Genomic DNA, 19,806 nt, shown 5'->3' on the forward strand with positions numbered 1-19,806 from the left:
TAAAATAAAAAATAAATATATATATATATATATATATATATATATATATATATATATATATAAATCTGGAGCGTGATTGGCTGGGGCTATTGACGCAGGCGGCTGATATCCGAACGCGGTTGGTCAGAACGCCTGCCAGTTACAAACACGCCGGGCCAATCGCAGCGCAGGACTCGGCTCTCGGGTCACGCCCCTCCGGCCGGTGACGCAGCGGGTCACGTGTTGTTTGTGCTCCGGCCCGTTGAGATGTGTACAGGCGGAGCAGCTAGCCGATGCTAACCGAGCTAGCTCCACCGGATCCTCCCGACTGTAACACGGCCGAGCGTGGTCATGTAGCACACGGTCGGCTCTGCTCCGTGAGAAGGCTGGAAAAAAAGGAAAAATACCGCAAATGAGATAAAACAAAACAAGGAAGGCGTCAAACAAAAAGGAGAAGGAGAAGAAAACTGGAATCCCAATTGGAATACCCGGACAGGAAAAAAGAGGATTTATCTGGTTTTTTGTTTTGTTTTTTCTTCTTCTCTCTTTTTCGGGTCTGTGTGGAGGAATAACAAAAGCCGGTGTTGTGAGCAGAGGAGGATCTTTTTATTTTTTATTTTCTATTTATTATTTTTTATTTTATTTTAATTTTTTCGTCTTCTTGCTTTGCAAAAAAAAAAAAAAAAAAAAAAAAAAAAAAATCTGAGCCCAACGCTAGCTGCTTGCTGGCTGGCCTAGCCGGACTCTGGAGCTCGTCTGCTTAGGAAAACAAAACACAAACAAACAAAAACAAGATCAACAACAACAAAAAAATAACCCAAAACAAAACAAGAATGGGGTCTAGCTCCAGCCGGATTAGCTTGCTAGTAAAGTGACCTTTGATTGTACTCTCTGATGGCAAATTTCACGAATTACCAGGAAGGAATGTTGATGGTGGAGACGCAGCAGAGGGACGTGGGGACGAAGTCTGCGGCCGCCGACGGAGACGGCCCGGTCGGGGAACCCCCTTCCCCGTTAATTAATGTCGGCGGCGGTGCTCGTTTCCATCAACATCTGCCGCCCTCCAACCACCTCCACCATCAGCCACCAAAGGATCAACAGCAGCACCATCACTACCAGCTGGCTCCCCAGCAGCAGCAGCAGCAGCAGCAGCAGCATCTTTCCGGGGAGAACATCGCAGAGTCCCCCGGTAGGAGAGCTCCAGCCGCCGCCACCGCCGCTTCGTCCCTCAGCCAGGCACCGACGGCCGAGGAGCCCTCCGCTTCCTCCGCCGCCGCGAGCGGCGGCCATGTATACGCGGCCGGCGCCTCGGACGTTGTGGAGGATATTCGCAAATGCGGCTACTTGAGGAAGCAGAAACACGGACACAAGAGGTTTTTTGTGCTCCGGGCTGCCAGCCACCTCGGGCCCAGCCGCCTGGAGTACTACGACAGCGAGAAGAAATTCAGGAACAGCCTGCGCTCCGCCGCCGCCGCAGCGGCAGCAGCGGCAGCCGTCGCTAGCGGCGGCGGTGGCGGCAGCAGCGGTGGTGGCAGCGGCGGCGGCGGCGGAGCGGCGGTCGCCCCTTCTCCCCCGAAGAGGGTTATTTACCTCTACCAGTGCTTCACGGTAAACAAAAGGGCAGACTCCAAAAACAAACACCTCATTGCCCTTTATACTAAGGACGAGTATTTTGCCATTGTGGCTGAAAATGAGCAGGAGCAGGAGGACTGGTATGTAGCTGTGAGTGAGCTGATGAGTGAGGGCAAAAAGGGGCACTTGGATTCTGATGATCTGGATGATGGATATGGTACAGTCACCCCCGGTACTGTGTTTAAGGAGGTGTGGCAGGTGAATGTGAAACCCAAAGGGCTGGGTCAAACTAAAAACCTCACAGGTGTTTACCGGCTATGCCTCTCTACTAAAACCATACACCTCGTTAAGTTGAACTCTGAGACCCCGTGTGTGAACCTTCAGCTGATGAACATCCGGCGCTGTGGACATTCGGAAAGCTTCTTTTTCATCGAGGTGGGCCGCTCCTCCTCCATTGGGCCCGGAGAGATATGGATGCAGGTGGATGATTCTGTTGTGGCCCAAAATATGCACGAGACCATCCTGGAGACAATGAAGGCCCTCAAAGCTTTTGCAGAGTTTCGGCCCAGGAGTAAGAGCCAGTCCTCGGGCTCCAACCCCATGCCGTTCATCACGACCCGGCGCCACCTGGGCAACTTGCCGCCAAGCCAAACTGGGCTACAGCGACGGTCGAGAACAGAGTCAGTCGTCGGCACGCTCCCCTCAAGTAAGACCTCTGCGGCTAGTGGCTATCGCTTCAGGACATCCAGCGAAGGTGAGGGAACAATGAATCGGCCGTTTCGCTCGGCCACAGGAAGTCTGGTCCACCTTAACTCAGCACGAGCCCATCATGGCCGCCAGGAAGGTGGTGGAGCTGGCAGTTGCAGTGGTGTTGCCACGGGAAATGCTGGCACGAGTACTGGAAGCGGGCGTTACATCAGAGCCATCCCAGGGTCGTCGTCCACCTACCACGCCCGCTCCGCCTCCCTCCCAGTCTCCCACTTCCCCTCCACCACCAGCCCCGTGAGCGTCTCTTCCAGCAGCGGCCACGGCTCCGTCTCTGACACGCTCACCCGCCCATCAAGCGCCTCAATCTGTGGCTCCCCTTCTGATGGCGGCTTCAACTCCTCAGATGAGTACGGCTCTAGCCCTGGTGATTTCCGCTACTTCCGGGTGCGGAGTAACACGCCAGACTCCCTTGGCAACACTCCGCCAATCCGAGAGGAGAATTGCCTAAATGATTACATGGCCATGGGCTGGAATCGAGAGGTTTTTGGCACCGGTGGGGGGTCTGGAAACAACAGCGGAGGTGACACACCACGAGATGATGGCACATCAACAATGGAGGACGATCGCTTTTCTTCATCATCGTCGCTGAGGAGGAGGACGCACTCTTTCTCCAGACCTGCTGGGGGAGCAACCGGCGGTTCTGGAGTAGCAGTTTACCAGAAAATGACGCAGACCAACTTTTCACTGGAGGAGGGGTCAGATGTGGTTTTGCCATTTGGGGGTGAGCTGCTCCGTGGCGGGCCGTCCTCCTCTTCTTCCTCGCTCCGTTCTGACTACAGCTCGTGCTCCGAGCACAGCCAGCAGAGCCGTCCCTCCACGCTCCCCCGGACGGAGGCTGGCGGTGAGCGCCCCTCCCTTTCCTCCTCCTCTTCTGCCAAGGAAGACAGCGGCTACATGCCCATGATGTGCGGCGTGGCTGCATCACCACGGGACACTCCCCCCGACTACATGCCTATGCAACCCAGCTCTTACGCCCATCACATCTCCCATTCCCCGCTATTCCACAGCCCGGCTTTAGGGGCCCGATCGGCTCACCCCCAGCTCCAGTCTCAATCCTCCACAGACTCCCATGGCTACATGATGATGCTCCCAGGGGGAAGCGGCACCTCCCCCTCCCCGGTGCAGGCTTCTCCCAGTCCTCACAGTAGCTCCAGTTTGGCAGGTGCCAGTGGGAGTGACAGTATAGCAGAGAGACCTGAGAATGGAGAATATATGGACATGTCGTACAGCAGCGGTGGGGGGCGCAAGCTGTCAAACGAAGCGAGCAGTAGCTATTATACCCCCGGCACACCTGAGAGCACCCCAAAGTCTTACAGCCCTTATTTCTCCCTCCCTCGCTCCTACAAGGCCCCCACCAGAGAGAGGGATGAGAAAGAATACGGGGAGTATGTTCCTATGAGTTCTCCTGCCAAGCCAGTGTATTCATCAGTTGCCACAACTTCAATGTCAACACCAGAGAGGAGGGTTGGCGGAGGGAGTAGCACCTCAACCCCGTCTCATCCACCCCCGCCTTATGGAGCTCATCACACGACTGCAGCCATGGCTGACAGACGCATCGTGAGGCCTAACCGACTCCCGTTGGGAAGGAGGAGTTTCCACGGTCCGCTGCGGGTTAGTGAGCCCTCCACAGAGTCAGCAGACACCTCAACTGCAGTCCCTGTCACTGGTATCTCATCTGAGGGGCCTTCCAGTCCTGGAGAGTATATTAACATTGAGTTTGGTGACCACTACCCCCGCCAACAACAGCCCCCCGCCTACCCTCTCTCTGCCCAAGATGAAGCACCTTCCCTGGGATCCAGTGACCACCGTCACTCCCCCCCGCAGCCCCAGGCTCATCAGGACTATATGAGCGTAGAGGTGGAGGCAGACCAGCAGGACAGCGCAGAGTGTCTGAGTAAAAACCAGTCACCGAGACCAAGCCTTGTTGCCCCATGGAACCCTCCCAGCTATATCAGACCCCTGGCTAGCAATCCTGGGGCACTGGGCTCCCCCGGAGTCTCTGCTGGAGGTCACTGGAGGTCAATGGGGGACGACTACACGGACATGACGTTTAACCTCAGCAGAGGTGAGAGGACGCAAAGGAGCCCCACATCCATGCTTCAACATCTTTGTGTAATAGAGGGACATTATGGCCACACTTCCTCTGCCTCCCCCTCATCCATATCCCCCCCTCTTCCTCCGTCAAGCCCAGTCAGAGCACCGACACAGCAGCTGGAGCCTAAGGTGGTTCGAGCTGACCCCCAAGGCAGGAGGAGACACAGCTCAGAGACATTCTCCTCCACTTCCTCCAATAATTCGACCCCCTCTGGAGGAGGACTTGGCCCATCATCCTCAGCCGCCCACACAGCACTGGCGAATCCCACTGCCCCTAACGGATCTTACCTGACGGAGGGTCAGACTTCCAGATGGGCCAGCTCAGCATCTTTTGACAGCGTGTGGATGTCCATGGAGGGTCTCGGGGACTCGCCAGCTCACCATGCTCCAACAAGAGCCGTGGAAATGGGTGGCGCCGCCATCGGGACCCCAGCATCCTCCTCCTCTTCGGGAGCTGGAGTAGGTAGAATGTGCAGAAACATGTCTGTGGGCTACCAGAATGGCCTGAACTACATTGCCTTGGAGCTGAGAGAGGATGGGAGTAACATGGGAGCCATGACGTCGGGCGCCGGTAGCAGCAACGGGAGCTCGGTGGCGGCGGCGGCGGCAGCAGCAGCAGCCATGGGGACGGTGCCTCTGCCGGAGAACGGCGCCTATGCCAGTATCAACTTCACCAAATCTGATGGAGTCACCACCACAACCAAGGGTGAGTTGATGCAGTTGCATGTTTGTATATCTGTGTGACAGGTTGGGCAATTGCTGCTCACAGATCATGGAAGTAAAATTCTGATACTGTTTAAACTTCCATAATCACATTATGCAAAAAAACCTTTCACACAGGCAGTCGGTGTACTAAAGATATTTTTTCTTGCTTTGTGCGTTTGCAGCTTTCATGTGTGAGTCGAAGTGTTGAGGGTATTTTTTCCTCTCTGAAATCCAAAATAACCCTATGTGCTGCGTGCTATTATTAGTGCCATTATATCAATTTGCAGCTCCTCTAGTGAATCTATTTTAGATCAAGTCTCTGTGATCTTGACAAGGCTGCGTTCAGGCGCGCTGAGCGGCCAACCATTGTCTTTTGAAGGCATCTGTCCAGGACGCTGAAGTCTTGGATATAACGGTGCCGGGGTATAGGAAGTGCTACTGATACCTGCTTCAGCTTGAGCTCTGTGTTGTGCATTTGCGTTGTGTGCCAGCAGGCTGGTAGACGATTAGCTCGCTGAATGAACTGAGGTTTATCTGAGGTCAAGTGTGGACTGAATTGCCCCCCCCCAACCCCTCCCCAAAGAAAAAGGCCCTGGCTTCGTTATAGTGTGTCTTTGTGCCTGTCTGAGCATGTGCCGTGTTTTCTTTGTGTCAGCATGTACCTGTAGGCAGAGTGTGTTAATGTGTGGGTGTTTGTGTGTTTCTGTTTTGTTTTTTTTAACTGCTAAGGCTGTCACTTGAGACACTTCTATGCACCTTTGGGGAAAAAAAAAATCTTTTTATTTACACCAAACATGGATGAACTCAGTGCCAGTAAGAGATTGTGAGATGTGATGGGAAAACACCTGGAACAGTTTTAATACCTGTAAAGATTATCTTAATTATTGATTATTCTGCAGATCATTTTCACATTTAATTCCTCAGTCCATAACATGTCAGTCTGTTTCCCAGAGTTGAGGTGATTGTGAGTGTTTCCAAAAAATCCCCAACCTCAAAACATATTATTTAACGTCAACTATGACAAACAAAGCATATCCTCACAATTGTTTATCAGACCCACAAATATTGTTTTATATTCTGGAGAATAATCGCAGATTAACTTCCTAAAACTCTTGTTAACCTGCTAACTATCTTTTTTTTTTTTTTTTTTTTTAACTTTGCCATGCTGCAAAAGCTGTAAAATTTCCATCTGATGAATCAGACTTGTCGTAAACATGCAGATATACTAGTGAATTTTCAGATAGATGTCAGATGTCAGGAACGACACAACCCTCCAACTTGCTCTCAGACTCAGTGATTGACTTCTTTAACTGCTTTGTAGTGTTGATTTACAGTCGGCACTGCCTGAACTTGTGCACCAGTCAGAAATGGTTTGGCTTCTGCTGCTAACCACACACAACAACGTTGTGACACCTTTTACCTTTCTCACAAAATAGCTCCTATGACTTGACAACCTGTGTGAATGAATGCAGCGTGTATTTCCGTCGAATTTCAGTCTGTCGTGTTCATGTTGCAATGAAAATGGAAACATGTCACCGAATCGATTAATTTGGTTGATGATTTCAGCTCCACTGTTGCTGCTGAGTGCTAAACCACCCAATGACTTGTGTGTAGAACAAACAGTCAGAAATTTGTAGAAGAAGATACGGCCTAGTCATCTGGATGTGATTTCACTTAAAGCCCTGAAGGTTTTGTCTCTAATTTCCTCTCTTTTATGCTGATTTGGTTTGACATTTGTTTTGTGGCACTGCCAAATTTAAATGGATATAAATGAGATTCTAATGATGGAAATTGTTCATCAAACCTGGTACCTTATTAAAAATAGGCTAATTTATGAAAGTATCCCAAAGATTGTTGCCTTGATATGCTTCCTGTTTAATATGACCAGTGTGCCATGAAACAATAGGTAGTTAATGTGTTAATGCGTGTTGCTAACGTAGGTAGTGTGTATAAACGACTACTTTTTTTTTAGCCCAGCCTTATTAGAAATAATGTGATAATAATGATGCAGGTCACAGATGCAGCAGGTGCAGTTTTCTGCAGCCGTAGCGTTTTCATGTGGTGATGTTGAGACGTTGGTCGGACGTGAATAAATGCGTCTGTGAGAGAAGGAGGCGGGGCATTGAGACTCTAATGCTGAGCTCAGGTCTGCAGACAGCGTGCATGAGGATCAAGGGGACAAGGAGAGGATGTTTTGACTCCGTTTTCAGTCTTTCACTTCCTCTTTCATCATCTCCTTCTCCCTTTCACCCACTCGCTCTCTTGTATTCAGTCCTCGCCACTCTTTCCCTCGCTTCCTCTCCAAATCGACTCTTTTCTTTCTCTGTGTGTGTGTGTGTGTGTGTGTGTGTGTGTGCGCGTGTGCATGAGCATGAGTCAGGAATATCTGCAAGCGCCGACTGACTCATTTGTTTATCGTTGCACTGAAGGGAGATGAAAGAGCGTGTGTGTGTGTGTGTGAAAATCTACATTGCTGAATCTGTGCCTGCTAGCACAGATCAACTGACACTCAAAGCGCTCAAGCACATCCTATTGTGTGTGTTTGTCCGTCTGTCTGTGTGTACTTTTGTTTTCAGCCGCTGCCAGCAGGTTCATTAAGCTTTTGTGTATGTGTGTGTCTGTGTGCGTGAGGTGTCAGCTCATGCAGTTCAAGGTTCGGTTCAGGAACGTTAATCCATACCAACACTCATCATCAGCCCGTGCATGTTTCTCCTCTGTTGCTGTGTGTGTGTTGAGTGAGAGTGTGTGTGTGCGTGTTCATATGCACTGAGTCACGGCAGGCTGCCTCTGATGTGGCGCTGTAATTGCGGCGGTGGTGGCGGCGGCATGTCAAGGCACACAGCGGGGCCGAAAGGAAACGCATCATCATCACTCAGGAATGCGCTTCCTCTCAGCTGCGGTGTCGAGCTAATAGAGGCACACCTGGATCCTTGACCTGGAGGAGAGGGAGGGAGGGACGAGCTTTCTGTCCAGCTGTCAAGGAAATGTTACGATGAAACGCTCCGAATGTGAGATCAAGGTTGAAGTAGGTGTAGTCACATCAGCCGGACTTCAAGAGATGAGCTCACCTCCTAAAACTGGAAGGAAAAAAGTGTCAAAAGTATAAAAATTTTATCATCACCTGAACACCGAGGCTCGTTGATTCTCCATCTTTGATATGCCAGCAGAGATTCTACAACTAATCAAGACGTTTTATAGACTTTGATTATGGACACATACAGAAAAACGCCACGTTGCAACCTCATAGTTTGTGATGATGACAGTTAACTCTCATTACATGACAAATAAAAGCAGCAAATCTTAACATTTTAGAAGCAGCTTGACAGAAATATGAATTTTTGACTTATAAATGTCATATACAGTTGGTTTTCTTAGTTGCCTTGATGCAGAGCTGAAGACTTTCTGTAATCAATAGGTGGATAAATTGATTGGTGCAGCGGTTCCCAATCTGTTGGCCACAAACATATTACAAATCATCTGCCAAAGAGTAAAATTACATAAAAATAGAGATAATGTCTTGCCAATGTAATAAAATTTAATGATCTCCCTCCACAGTGTTATTCGGGCTGAAGTGGGTTGAGAACATTTTTGAGATTTTTAAGTGAGTCACCAACAACCAACAGAAAACAAATCAATAAATTTACTTAATCGTGTTTCAGGAACATTTTTTGTCCTCTTAGTTTATATATTTTATAGTTAACGGGGTGAGTCCAGTTTAACATGGTATGATTTTAATTTAAAGTATGGCATTCAGTTTGTAGTTATATTTTTTCTAAACTGAATAAATCAGAGGTTATTTAGAGATTAGGAGCCATGCGTTGGGTGTTCCTTGGGAGGGGGGGGGTGGCTTTAATTTTGGGATTTCTCTGTTTTCAGTTGTTTTGAGTCCAGCTGACAGAATGAGGAACAGTTTGGAGAAGCGCCACGTCTCCATGTAGATGCACATTTATGGTGTGTGTTTGTCTCTCTGCTGCAGGCTTTTCTTATCACCCAGACAGTGACTAGTCAGTGACTCAGACGGCGAAGTCTGCTGTGTGTTTTGTTGTGTTTTGTTGTGGAGAGCTACTTGTGTCGATGCCATTGAGAACCCCCTCAGACTTTCCTCACACTCAAGGACATTTCCTCGTCTTGTAAATACCTCTGACAGAGACAGTTAGCTTTACAGCTAACATGTGTTCAACATTCGAGTCACACTAATGCTCCAGGACTCAGTGATCAAAGGAAAGCCAGTCATCAATAGCTCTGATAAATGATCGATTTATTGAATTTGATTCTGGCTTCAGTTTTGTGTTGTGTTGTTTGAGTTCTTTGTTACATAGAGAAACCTCGATCAGCATTTGATTTAATCAATAAAGTGATCAATTGGCTAATTGTGTTAATAAAAGTGATCAGAAGAAGGTGCGTGTTTTTGTTGATGTTGTGGACATTTCTGTGAAACAGAAAGTAGACGGCAAGCGGGGAAGTTCTGCATTTAAAGGCTGAAACTGACCGATCTTAGTTTGGGAACCTTTGGGCAACTGGAGGAGACAGGGACAGGGATGGAACCTCCAACCTTTAAATTAGCGGGTGACCTGCTCTACTCTCTTAACCACGACTGCCTCCGGCTGCCCGTATGGAGAGAGAAAAACCAAAAACCGAAACTGAAACGCATCAGTGTGGATGCAGCGTCGGTGTCACTCTGGTGTCGGGGGAGGAAGGTGTTTTAGAAGCGACGGCGGTGTGGGAACCTGCCCTTTTTGCCCCTCCCCCGCCGTTTCCTGGCCAAGTGGATATGAGGTGGTAAAGGGTTAGGCGAAGTGTGAGGCAGCGTTATCAGGCAGAGAGTGAAGAAGGGACGAGGCTGCCCTTTCCTCCCTCTCGTTCCCACCTCCACGGCCAGGCCCTTCTATATTTACAGGTCTATTTCCAGACTGACATGAATTTATGGGCCGATCTGAGGCATGCAGTGCCCGTAACAGGACCCCCGCCCCCCGAACACCATCTTTTTTTTTTCTTACAGTTGTGTGTGTGTGTGTGTGTGTGTGAGATGCATGTGCAGTCCCTCTCTCTTAAATAGACAGATATGTACGTCCACAGATGTTAGAATTATTAACCTTCCTGCATGCACGCAAAGCAATTTTGCCCAATCTGGCTGTCACAGGAGAGTATTTATAATCTTAGAAATAACTTTGGCTGTTCGATGAGCTCCTTGATTCTAAGCACTGATGTAGTAGACATGCTGCTAGCACCGAGACGCATGACAATCAATGAAACACGCCAGCGTCAGCATCCGTCCAGCTGAATGCAGAATTGAACCCCGGCGGGGGCTCCAGTGGGTCAATGGATTCTGGGACTATTACAGAATTTAAGGTGGTTTTTCCCACAGTGTTAAATTTCAGGTTTGAGCTCCTCTTTGTGATCAGTTCTCAGCTTTCCAAGGACATTGAGGGTGTTTGGTGACTTCTGTGATGAATTAAAGGATTAGAAGGAATTTGCTGAGTTACAGCACAAACAGTCAACGGATGGTTTTATATCGCCGTAACCTGGATTTGTTCAGCTTCCGGGGTGTTTATCAAGCTTTTTGAAGATGCCATCTTGAACCTAACAGGGGAGGAAAAAAGTAATAATTTAAAGACACCAGTCGTTGAGAAGCTTAAAAACTATTAGGGCTGTAAGTTTGTAAAGTCGGGGCAGTTTAAATAAAGTTACAGGCAGTGATTGAGCTTCACAAGACCAAAGGGCTGCGTGTCGGCCTCCCTGCGGCACTTAGTCAAAGGGAAATGTTATGTCTCACGGGTAATAAATGGGCCTTAAACGCAGCCAGCTATGTGGTCTCGCCGTTCCTGAGTTTTCAGTTACTCTAAGTGTAGATTTCATAGGTGGTCCTGAGCATTACTCAATCAGCAGAGCTCCTGTTTCAGCCCAAACATGCAGGGGCTCCCATTTCCTCTAGACAACTTTCTCCGCCTCTTCTTCTTCTTCCTCTTTTATTTTGTGTCTCCACGCCGCCCCTCTGACACAAGGTAATGACAAAGCAGGGCCCTTTTTTTTTTTTTTTACTAGAGCGCCCCTCGACTTACTGGAATGTGACGTTAGATAACTTTATTAGATATGTGTGTGTGTGTGTGTGTGTGTGTGGTGAAAAAGGTGTATCAAACACATCTTTGTTCATTTCAGTGACCTTTTCACATCCTTCTGAACAAAACAAATTGATATCTTGACGTGTTACAGGAAATCAGGGGCTTGAAGAAGAAATCTTAGATGTGCCGGACTTTTTCCTGCTCCACAGATGGCCATGAAATAATCAGATTAAGTTATAAATGCCATATGTAGAATTCCTTCAGTCCTGCTTTATTTTGACAGGAATTTTTATTTACGCTTTTGTCTTCTTATTTCTTTTGTCTGTTCTCAGAGTTGTATAGATCTTGGAAAGTAACAAAAACGGTCTGTACTTAAATAACCACTTAAATAACTTGTTTGAATGCTTTATAGATATATTTATTCTTCAGTCAGTGATTATGCAGAACTAAACATAGTTTAGGTGCACTATAGATATTTTACATTATTTTAATCAGTGGTAGTGGCACTACTGAGTTTACAGCGATTTACAGCAGCGAGGAGGAAATCAGATGTCCGATCGGCACTTAAAAGGCCGTCATCCCAGCTGTCACACCAGCCCGGTGTCAGGTCAACACGTTACGCTCGCAGTTCACTCCCATGATGCCTTTCATCTGTTGTCCCAGCTGGGTGAACGAGGTTTAGGGACACAGAGAGAGAGAGAGGGAGGGAGGGAGGGACTCTGAACATCTGCCTGTGTTGCAATGACACAACAAGCTGTTAGCTAATGCAGGTGTTTGGTGTTTGTATAACCCGATTTTTGTGGTGAGTGTGTCTGTGTGTTTAACCGAGGTCGGCTCGGGTCGGTCCTAAGAGCGTTGTTTTGATCAAAGTCCACGCCTGGGCTGCAGAGAAACCCAGAGACCTCAGACTCCCCCTACCTCGGCCCCCCACACACGCACACACACACACACACACATTCAAATTCAACCCTGTTGTCGTTGTTGTGACCACAATTTTAGCACAGTTTTACCAGGGCTTGTTGTTTACAGTGTAAAGTGTAATGACTCAAGGTGCCAGAAAAACAAATATGACTCAGTTGTCGATATTGAAAAGCTGACAGTTGAACCATTTTGCGTCCTTTTTCCTCAGGTAAATATTAAATTTTGTTTGAATTTTGAGTTCTGAACTCCTGTTGCTTGACTTTTATTTTAGTAAAGAACTTGGTTCCTCTGTGTTAATCCAGGCTGCAGTGCAACAGGAAGTAGGCCGCCATCTTTTAGTTGATTAATGGTGTGGATGTAATTTGATGGTCGTTTGAGTCACGAGTGTGATGATTTTGATGATTAATCTGTGTTGTCTGAGTTGGACAGTGTCAGCTTCCCGGTCGTGCTTTCTCACTCTGTCTCGGTCTCCGGTCACCCACGTTGACCTGGTGAGTTCACTTTGAGAGCCGTCCTGCGTTTCTTTGTCTGGACTGCATCGTGTTGGAGTCCCCCCCCCCTTCTTTCCATCGTCCGTCCGTCCCTCTATCCCCGCGGCCGACAAACAGACGAGCAGCATTCCAGCAGTGCCCCCTGTCAAAGCATCTGTATTGTGGCGTGCTGCTCACATTGTTGTGTCAGACAAAGCCCTGCTCTCAGTGGAATAACCCAGCTGGACGGCGGCCATTGCCGGGTTCATTTGGGGCCATTTTGGCTGCACCAAAACAGCCGACACCAGGGCAGCAAGAAAACTTTATATTTGTGTCTGCAGGAAACAAGCTGGCTCCAAAGTTCACCAGCCACGCTCACTTATTTACCAGACAGATTTTTTTTTTTTTTTTTTTTTGGTACCAGTAGTTTGAGCCAAGCCGCCCACTCAGTCGGAGATGTCTTACATCTGTGCTGCTTCTTTGAAAAAGCTCTGACACAGTCAACATACCTCAGTAACTGTTGTGCAAAGGCCAAAACGCTCTGGATATCCCTGTGATTAGACATTTATTGCTGCCAAGGACCTGCGGCTTGACTCCATAGTTTCACCCTCTGTCATATTGATGCTGCCTTAAATCTCCTTTAACGAAAAAGGTCAAAAAGATTTTTGATGTTGTTCACCTAAGCCAAATTAAAGCTGTCACTTATCACATATTACAGATTTTTGTAAAGCAACCGTGGAGTTTTATTTATGAGGTTTCACAATTTGGGGTGAGGGCGGGGGGGGCTTTGTAGCCCCCTTCAGAAAACTCCTGACGTTGGCCGAGCCGAGCCCAAAGCCAGACAGATTCCAGGCAAAATTAGTCAGTACCACTAAGCTAGAAAATGTCCAAAAACAACTAATATTGTCAGCCCAAAACCACCGTTAGCAAAGCAGTCACATTCCAGCTGCTTTGTGTGTCTGTGTGTGGGTCACATCAGGCAAATAAAAAAAACCAAGCTGTTTTTTTTGTTTGTTTTTTATATATATATCCGCCACAGTTGCTGTCACCTCTGTGTTTCCTACCTTTACTGCAGCAACCTCGAGATTTCATCAGCTGCCTATCTGTTTATTGGTGCCATTAAAAAAAAAAAAAAAAATCTTAAAATCACTTTTTTTTTGGGAGGGGGGGTGTTCAACCTCAAGAAGCTGAGTTTGCTGTAACACGAGCACCAAAGTAGTAGTTTTGAAGTTAAATCAAACAGTCTTTGACTACTTCAGCTGTTTTCTTTTTACTTCACTGGAGAAAGAACATTTATGTGTTGGATGATAGAAAAAATCCAAATCTGAGCAGATTTATCTCCAGCAAAAGTTAAATTGTGTTGACTTATTCCTGATAAAAGCAGATACAAGGAGTGGGGTGGTGTTTATTGTTATTCATTGTTGCAGCACAAACAATGATGATTTATTTGAGTCTTTTTATTTTTCTTTATGCTAACGACAAGTGGAGACGCAGATCTTAAATAAGATTGTTTTTTGTTTTTACTTTATTGTCCTGCTTCAGTCATTTGTGCATCACAATAAGTGATCAGTATTTTTTCACAGCTGATAGATGAGCAGTTTTTGCATTGACGTTTGTCATGATGTTGTCACCGGTTTGGTTAATTCAGGGGATCTAATATCCGGCTCTGACGACCCAACATGACCTTTGTGTTTTCATTTTGGTAATGAAAGCTTTTAACGTGGATGTACTCACTCTGTTTCTCTCTTTGTTTCTCAGACTAAGTGAGGACAACAGAGGCTTCCCACCCTCTTCCTCTTCCTCCTCTTCCACATCATCTCTCTGCTCCCGGCACTTGACTCTGCCTGTGACCTTTGGCCTCCCGCAGCCGGTGACCTCCGACCTTCCCCCTAGACTGAGAAGCCGCTCCCCTCTGGATGCAGAAAACAACATCACCACAACAGATGACAAAAATGCTTGCAGTTTTTTTTTTTAAGTGTATTTCATCTTTTATTTTTCTTGTGTTTTATATGCAAAACTTGTCCTTCTTTTTGTTTGTTTGTTTTAAATCATTACCCCCCCCCCCACTCAGCAGACAGCGGTCAGTGAACACCAACAGAGGCGTAGAAAGTCTGATCAGATTCTTCTGCTTCTCTGTGTGGTGTTTCAGAAAAAAAGGGAGGCCAGAATACAAAGCAAAGGCATTATGGTACAGACTTGGAAGCTTTTACGTTTCATTGAATTTAAATATTCATTTTTTATCTTTTACTATTATAATTTCTTCTTTTATTTTATTTTTATTTTTTTACTCCTCTATTTAATCCATCCTCAACACGGTACCGTACAGTTATTACGTTGTGGACAAAGTTGTGGTAGAAACATTTTTTTTTTTTTTTTTTTTTTTTATATATGGCAACGCCCTTAAATGATTCAAGCTACGTTAGCCCGGCATTGTACCAGTACCGTAGTTGTTCTCACGCCTCCCCACATCAGGTACCAGCGGCCTTTTGGATTACAGTAGCACCCCCTCGCCGCTCCATTCGCCTCAGTGGTTTACCTGGGGAACAATACTGTGCCAGTATGGCTTACTTACTCAACGGGACGACCTTCGAGCATTACTCTCCTCATATTGTGTAGCACGTGTTATTTATTTGTTGCAATAGGTACAGATTCTCCGGCGACACTTCGTTTGTTCTCATGGCGCAGGCAGTACTCAAGCGCCCGCCAATCGAATGCTGGAACATTAGTCTGTTAAACTTGTCACCTCTTACGAGCCACCACGCAGACGAATCGAACTTTTATAGGAATTGTTCCGATATTTTAGAAAATATACACGGTTTCCGAGAGTAGCTTAGCTGAGTGCAAAGCATGGAAACGAGGGGAAACTGCTAGCTTAGCTTTGTCTGAATGAATGAGACAAACGCTGCTCATTTATCAACACATTTTATCTGTATCTTCTTAAAAAAACAGCTTTACACTTGAGAGATGATAATAATCAGTGAGCTTCAGAGGCGCCTGACCCGTTTCCACACTTTATGCTAAGCTAAGCAATGCTAACCCGCTGTTTGCTACATTTAACCCTACAAATCAGCATGTTTTCAAAAATACGGAACTATTCCTTTAAAAAAAAAAGGTGGTGGATGGAAACAGTGGTTTTCCCGCCCTGCTGCTCCTGCCGCTGCCGCCGCTCGGCTCAGCTTAGGGGAGCTGTTGAGTGAACCGGAGCGGGTGTTTGTGATTTGTTTTACATTTTCAGTTTTACCTCATATGGTCCGTAGCACAGTTCAGAGTGGCGCCTACACAAAGACACACTAACGCACGCAAACACACTCAAAACGCTGTGAAAGGTAAAAGCACAAAGTACAGACGTTGACACTGGGAAGAAAAACACAATGATGCACATATGAAATCTCTGCAAGTGAACCGTGTACTGTACTTTAGAGGCCATGGCATACACACAAATACACACTGACGTACATCATGAGGACACATGTCACAGTCATGTGGCAGCTTCCTGCTCTGATAATGCAGACGCACACACAGTAGTAATGCGGCCATTTTTAGGCCCGACCCTCGGGCCCTGGTGCTCTTTGTCAGCGGCTCTTGATGACGTCCGGGATTTTTCGACGCGCGCACGGCAACACACACACACACACACACACACACGTGTCGGGTCGGGGTGTTCGTCACTGGCTGCGGGTGACGTAAAGAGGTTTCCAGTAACCTGAGCTCCAGTCCCAGGTGCAGCGCGCTGGACATACTTGCCCCGTTACAACCTCACACACACACAGTGGGACCGGCAGCGAACACCCACATCAATCACAGTCTTAGCTGGAGCTTTCTGCCTCTTCCCTCTCACGCTTTAACAGACTGATACGCCCATATTTAGCACTTCTACTCTCCCATGACTATTACCCACACGACTGTTCCTGTGCAGAGAAATCTGCTTCAACGCGAAGACTGACAGCTAACGTAGGCCCGCAGAATTTCAACGTTTTGTTCAGTATTCGCTCATCTGATTCTATATTCACCCCTTTTCTTATTTTTTGTTACCCCCCCACCCCTTCTCTCTTTTCTTTTTTTTTTATTTAAAATCAGCCCACTCTTTTTTTTTGTTGTTTTTAATGTGCGTGGACCGATAAAGGCCTGTCACTCTTCAGTTTGCCTTTGTGTAAGATGCGTCATTGTCGTCCTCACAGCGTCCCGCACAGCAGGGATGCTGAACGAGGGGGGAGTTTGGGGGGGGGGGGCGGAGGTATTTCCAAATAAGTGTTAAAGTCCGGTTGAATTCATTTCAAGAGCAGCATGTCGGAGTGAATGTGGGTTAACTGGGACTAAGATGCCGTAAACTCTGAACATCTGGATCAAACAAACTCTGTTTGACACCATGTAAACATTTTTTGGAAAATTGGCGCTGATGTTCTATATGAAATTCAAAACTGGAAGAAAAAAAAAAAAAGCAGTTCAGAGATACTCCATCTGTGACGCTTCAGTGGTTGTTTATTTTACCAGATGTGGCCTAAAATATTGCCTAATATTGTATCTTAAGAGCCAAACAAGCTAATTACAACTTGATTTGTAGTTCTGACACTAACATGTATTCTCAGTATTAATTAACCTGATTATTATTTCTACATTTCATCAGTGCCAGAAAACTGTGAAAACCTTAATGCATATGATATGTTGGCCATAACAGTCCAAATCCCAAAGTAGGACAGTGACATAAAAGCATCATCATCACGATGCCAACGATTATTTGTAAATGATTTGCCATTTAACGGGCTAACCTTGGCTTGAAATCACCAGACGGTCAGAGTTTACTGTATCGGGACATTTCAGTTAATTCCTCCCATTGAAAACTGACCCATTAACCAACATGTAGCAGTTTCTTGTAATCACTGAAACTTGGCGCCCATGAGGTACTTTTCTTATTTTAAATTTTTTTTTTTAAGACATCTTCACCCCCCTCCTCCTCCTCCCGCTTTAAATTCCACTGCTGGCAGAGCCAAAAAGAAAAAGGCGTCTTTAGGAGAGCTCTCTGTAGGGCTGGAGAGATAAAAGGTAAAGAAAGTGAAGTTCTCTTTTAGAGATCAGATCAGAACCGGAGAAGAACCCCCTTTTTACCCCCCGAAATCCCTCCGGAGGGTTCAGATAGTTCAGCCAGCCTTCCTCTTCGGCAGGTTCATGTTTTAAACGGTCCGATTTAAAAGTGAGTATCCACAAAAACGATGCTTAGCGATTTTAAGCCTGTGATGTATCTTATTTCTTATTATCTTATGTGTACGTTATGAGATCTTTTCATTTCCCCCTTTTTTGCATTCTTGAATGAACAAAGAATTTGCATATGAGACTATTTAGACAAAAAGATTTTGTTTCTTAAATTTGGGAACTGTTTTGTGTACTTACGCTACAGCGATGTGTCGATTCGGGTTTTTAACGCTGCAGCGAAATAATAAAACAGTAGGACTAGACTTTCTTTTTCTTTTTGGGAAGTTTCCGGCCTTAATTTATTTGAAACATACATTTAAAAAAAAAAAGAAAAAAAAAAAGTGGATATGTCTGATTGCCTTCATGATAAACTTTAACCCCCCCATGTTTAATTCTTTGTCATATCTAAATGGATTCGCACAGAATCTGTATTTATTTTGGCAACAATTCAACCTCAAAACTGTCCTCAATGTTACTGATTCTGATGTTGAAAATCAGCTGTTCTGAATTTTTCTTGTTGGGGCAGAGAATTGAGAAAGAAATTAGACCTACGTAATTTATATATATATAAAAGTATATATAATCCTCGCAGAGAAGACTTAGGGTACTGCATCCTTATGCAAACTTTTGTTTCTTTTTTTGCTCTAATCTAATCTTTTGATTTATTTTGTATTCTAGTTTAGAGAGGGGAAAATAATCATCTTATTTTTGGTTGGTTTTGTTGTATCGGGGCAATCTTGTTTCTCTGAAAACAAAGCGATACAAGGGTAGTATTTTTTTTAAGAGTACATAGGCATTTTGCAGTTATTTGTATAAAGAAATGGATTACAACCTCTGCCTAATGTTTATTTTTTTGTAACTATATTACAGTTTATTTGCTGCTGTGTAGTACAGTTTAACAGTTGGAAAATGCTGCCGATGGCGAGCATAACGAAGGCGAGGATGAGGTTCATTGCTATCAGGCGCGGGTCCGAATTTTTCTTTTTCCTCCCCCTCAAGGAATCGTTCTGAAACTCCGACCGGAGGGGGGAAAGAAAAGCAAATCCCACTGTACCCTGCCACCTGTGTTCTTATTTTCCGAGTTGAATGCTGTTGTTTATTAGCTTTACAGGAAAGAGAAAGAGTTCAGAAAAAAAAAATACTGTGGAGGTGTGTATCCTTCGTATGTGCATTATTTTTCAGCGACGTACGTCCTATATACGAAAAGGAAGGAAAAAAAAGAGAAAACTGGTGGAAATGGAAAATCCTGTAAATAAGGAAAACTCAAGTTGTCGCTTTTTTCATGTTATGATCGGTGCCTCGCAAGGTACCCCCCCTTTTTTTGTTTTTGTTTTTATTTCCTTTCTTTCTCTCTCTTTTTGTTTCCTTGTGGAGGGAAAGGGGGGTAGGAGGGGTACTCAGAGGCGATTCGAGCATCGGCATAGTGTTTATATTTATCAAAACTTTTTTGCTTTCGATAGAGCTATTGCAATAAAAATGTGTTCATGTAACCGCTGCGGTCCTGGCTGTCTGTTTGTCTTCTTTATTTAAACCATCTTCACAGACTTCATTGAACTAACACTAGACAACAGCTCAGTTTTTCCCAACATGACCAATATTTCCAGTCAATGGAATTTTTCTACGATCATTCTGAAAGAACACAGAGTTCTTCTGTAGGTTGAGAAATTCCCCAGATAACATGCTAAGTTTCACAAAAAGCCTTTTCCCAAAATATCTGATTCATTTCTTTGTCTTTTTTGTTTTACTAAAGTGTTGATGAAGCTTCCAGCTCGTCGCTCCTCCTCCCTGCTTGGCCACACTATGATTTAACATTTAGCACATTATCATGTACATAGTTTGACATTTTGGCTTATTTGGAATTTTTCAACGAGATGTTGGTCACCATTTAAAGGGGAACCCAGGAGATGTAGCTATCCTGATGGAGAATCCATCATTGGGCATAAAACGTTGATGCTTACGTACAGTTGGATCATATTAGATGTCTTAAGTCTGATTTTAAAGGTTTGGAAGGTGGATTTAGTTTCTTAAGATTCAAAACTGTCACATTAAAG

General features: G+C 45.7%; 1 protein-coding gene across 1 annotated transcript; it reads left to right on the forward strand.

The window, feature by feature from the left end:
• The first annotated feature begins 246 nt into the window (after positions 1–246).
• On the forward strand, positions 247–19,245 carry irs4b (insulin receptor substrate 4b). The gene is made up of 2 exons (XM_029525843.1): positions 247–5,119; positions 14,327–19,245. The coding sequence occupies exons 1-2, from the start codon at positions 874–876 to the stop codon at positions 14,329–14,331; spliced, it is 4,251 nt and encodes a 1,416-aa protein (XP_029381703.1). The 5' UTR covers positions 247–873; the 3' UTR covers positions 14,332–19,245.
• Positions 19,246–19,806: the final 561 nt, after the last annotated feature.

This window comes from Echeneis naucrates, chromosome 18, assembly GCF_900963305.1.
Source record: "Echeneis naucrates chromosome 18, fEcheNa1.1, whole genome shotgun sequence".
Lineage (NCBI taxonomy): Eukaryota > Metazoa > Chordata > Actinopteri > Carangiformes > Echeneidae > Echeneis > Echeneis naucrates.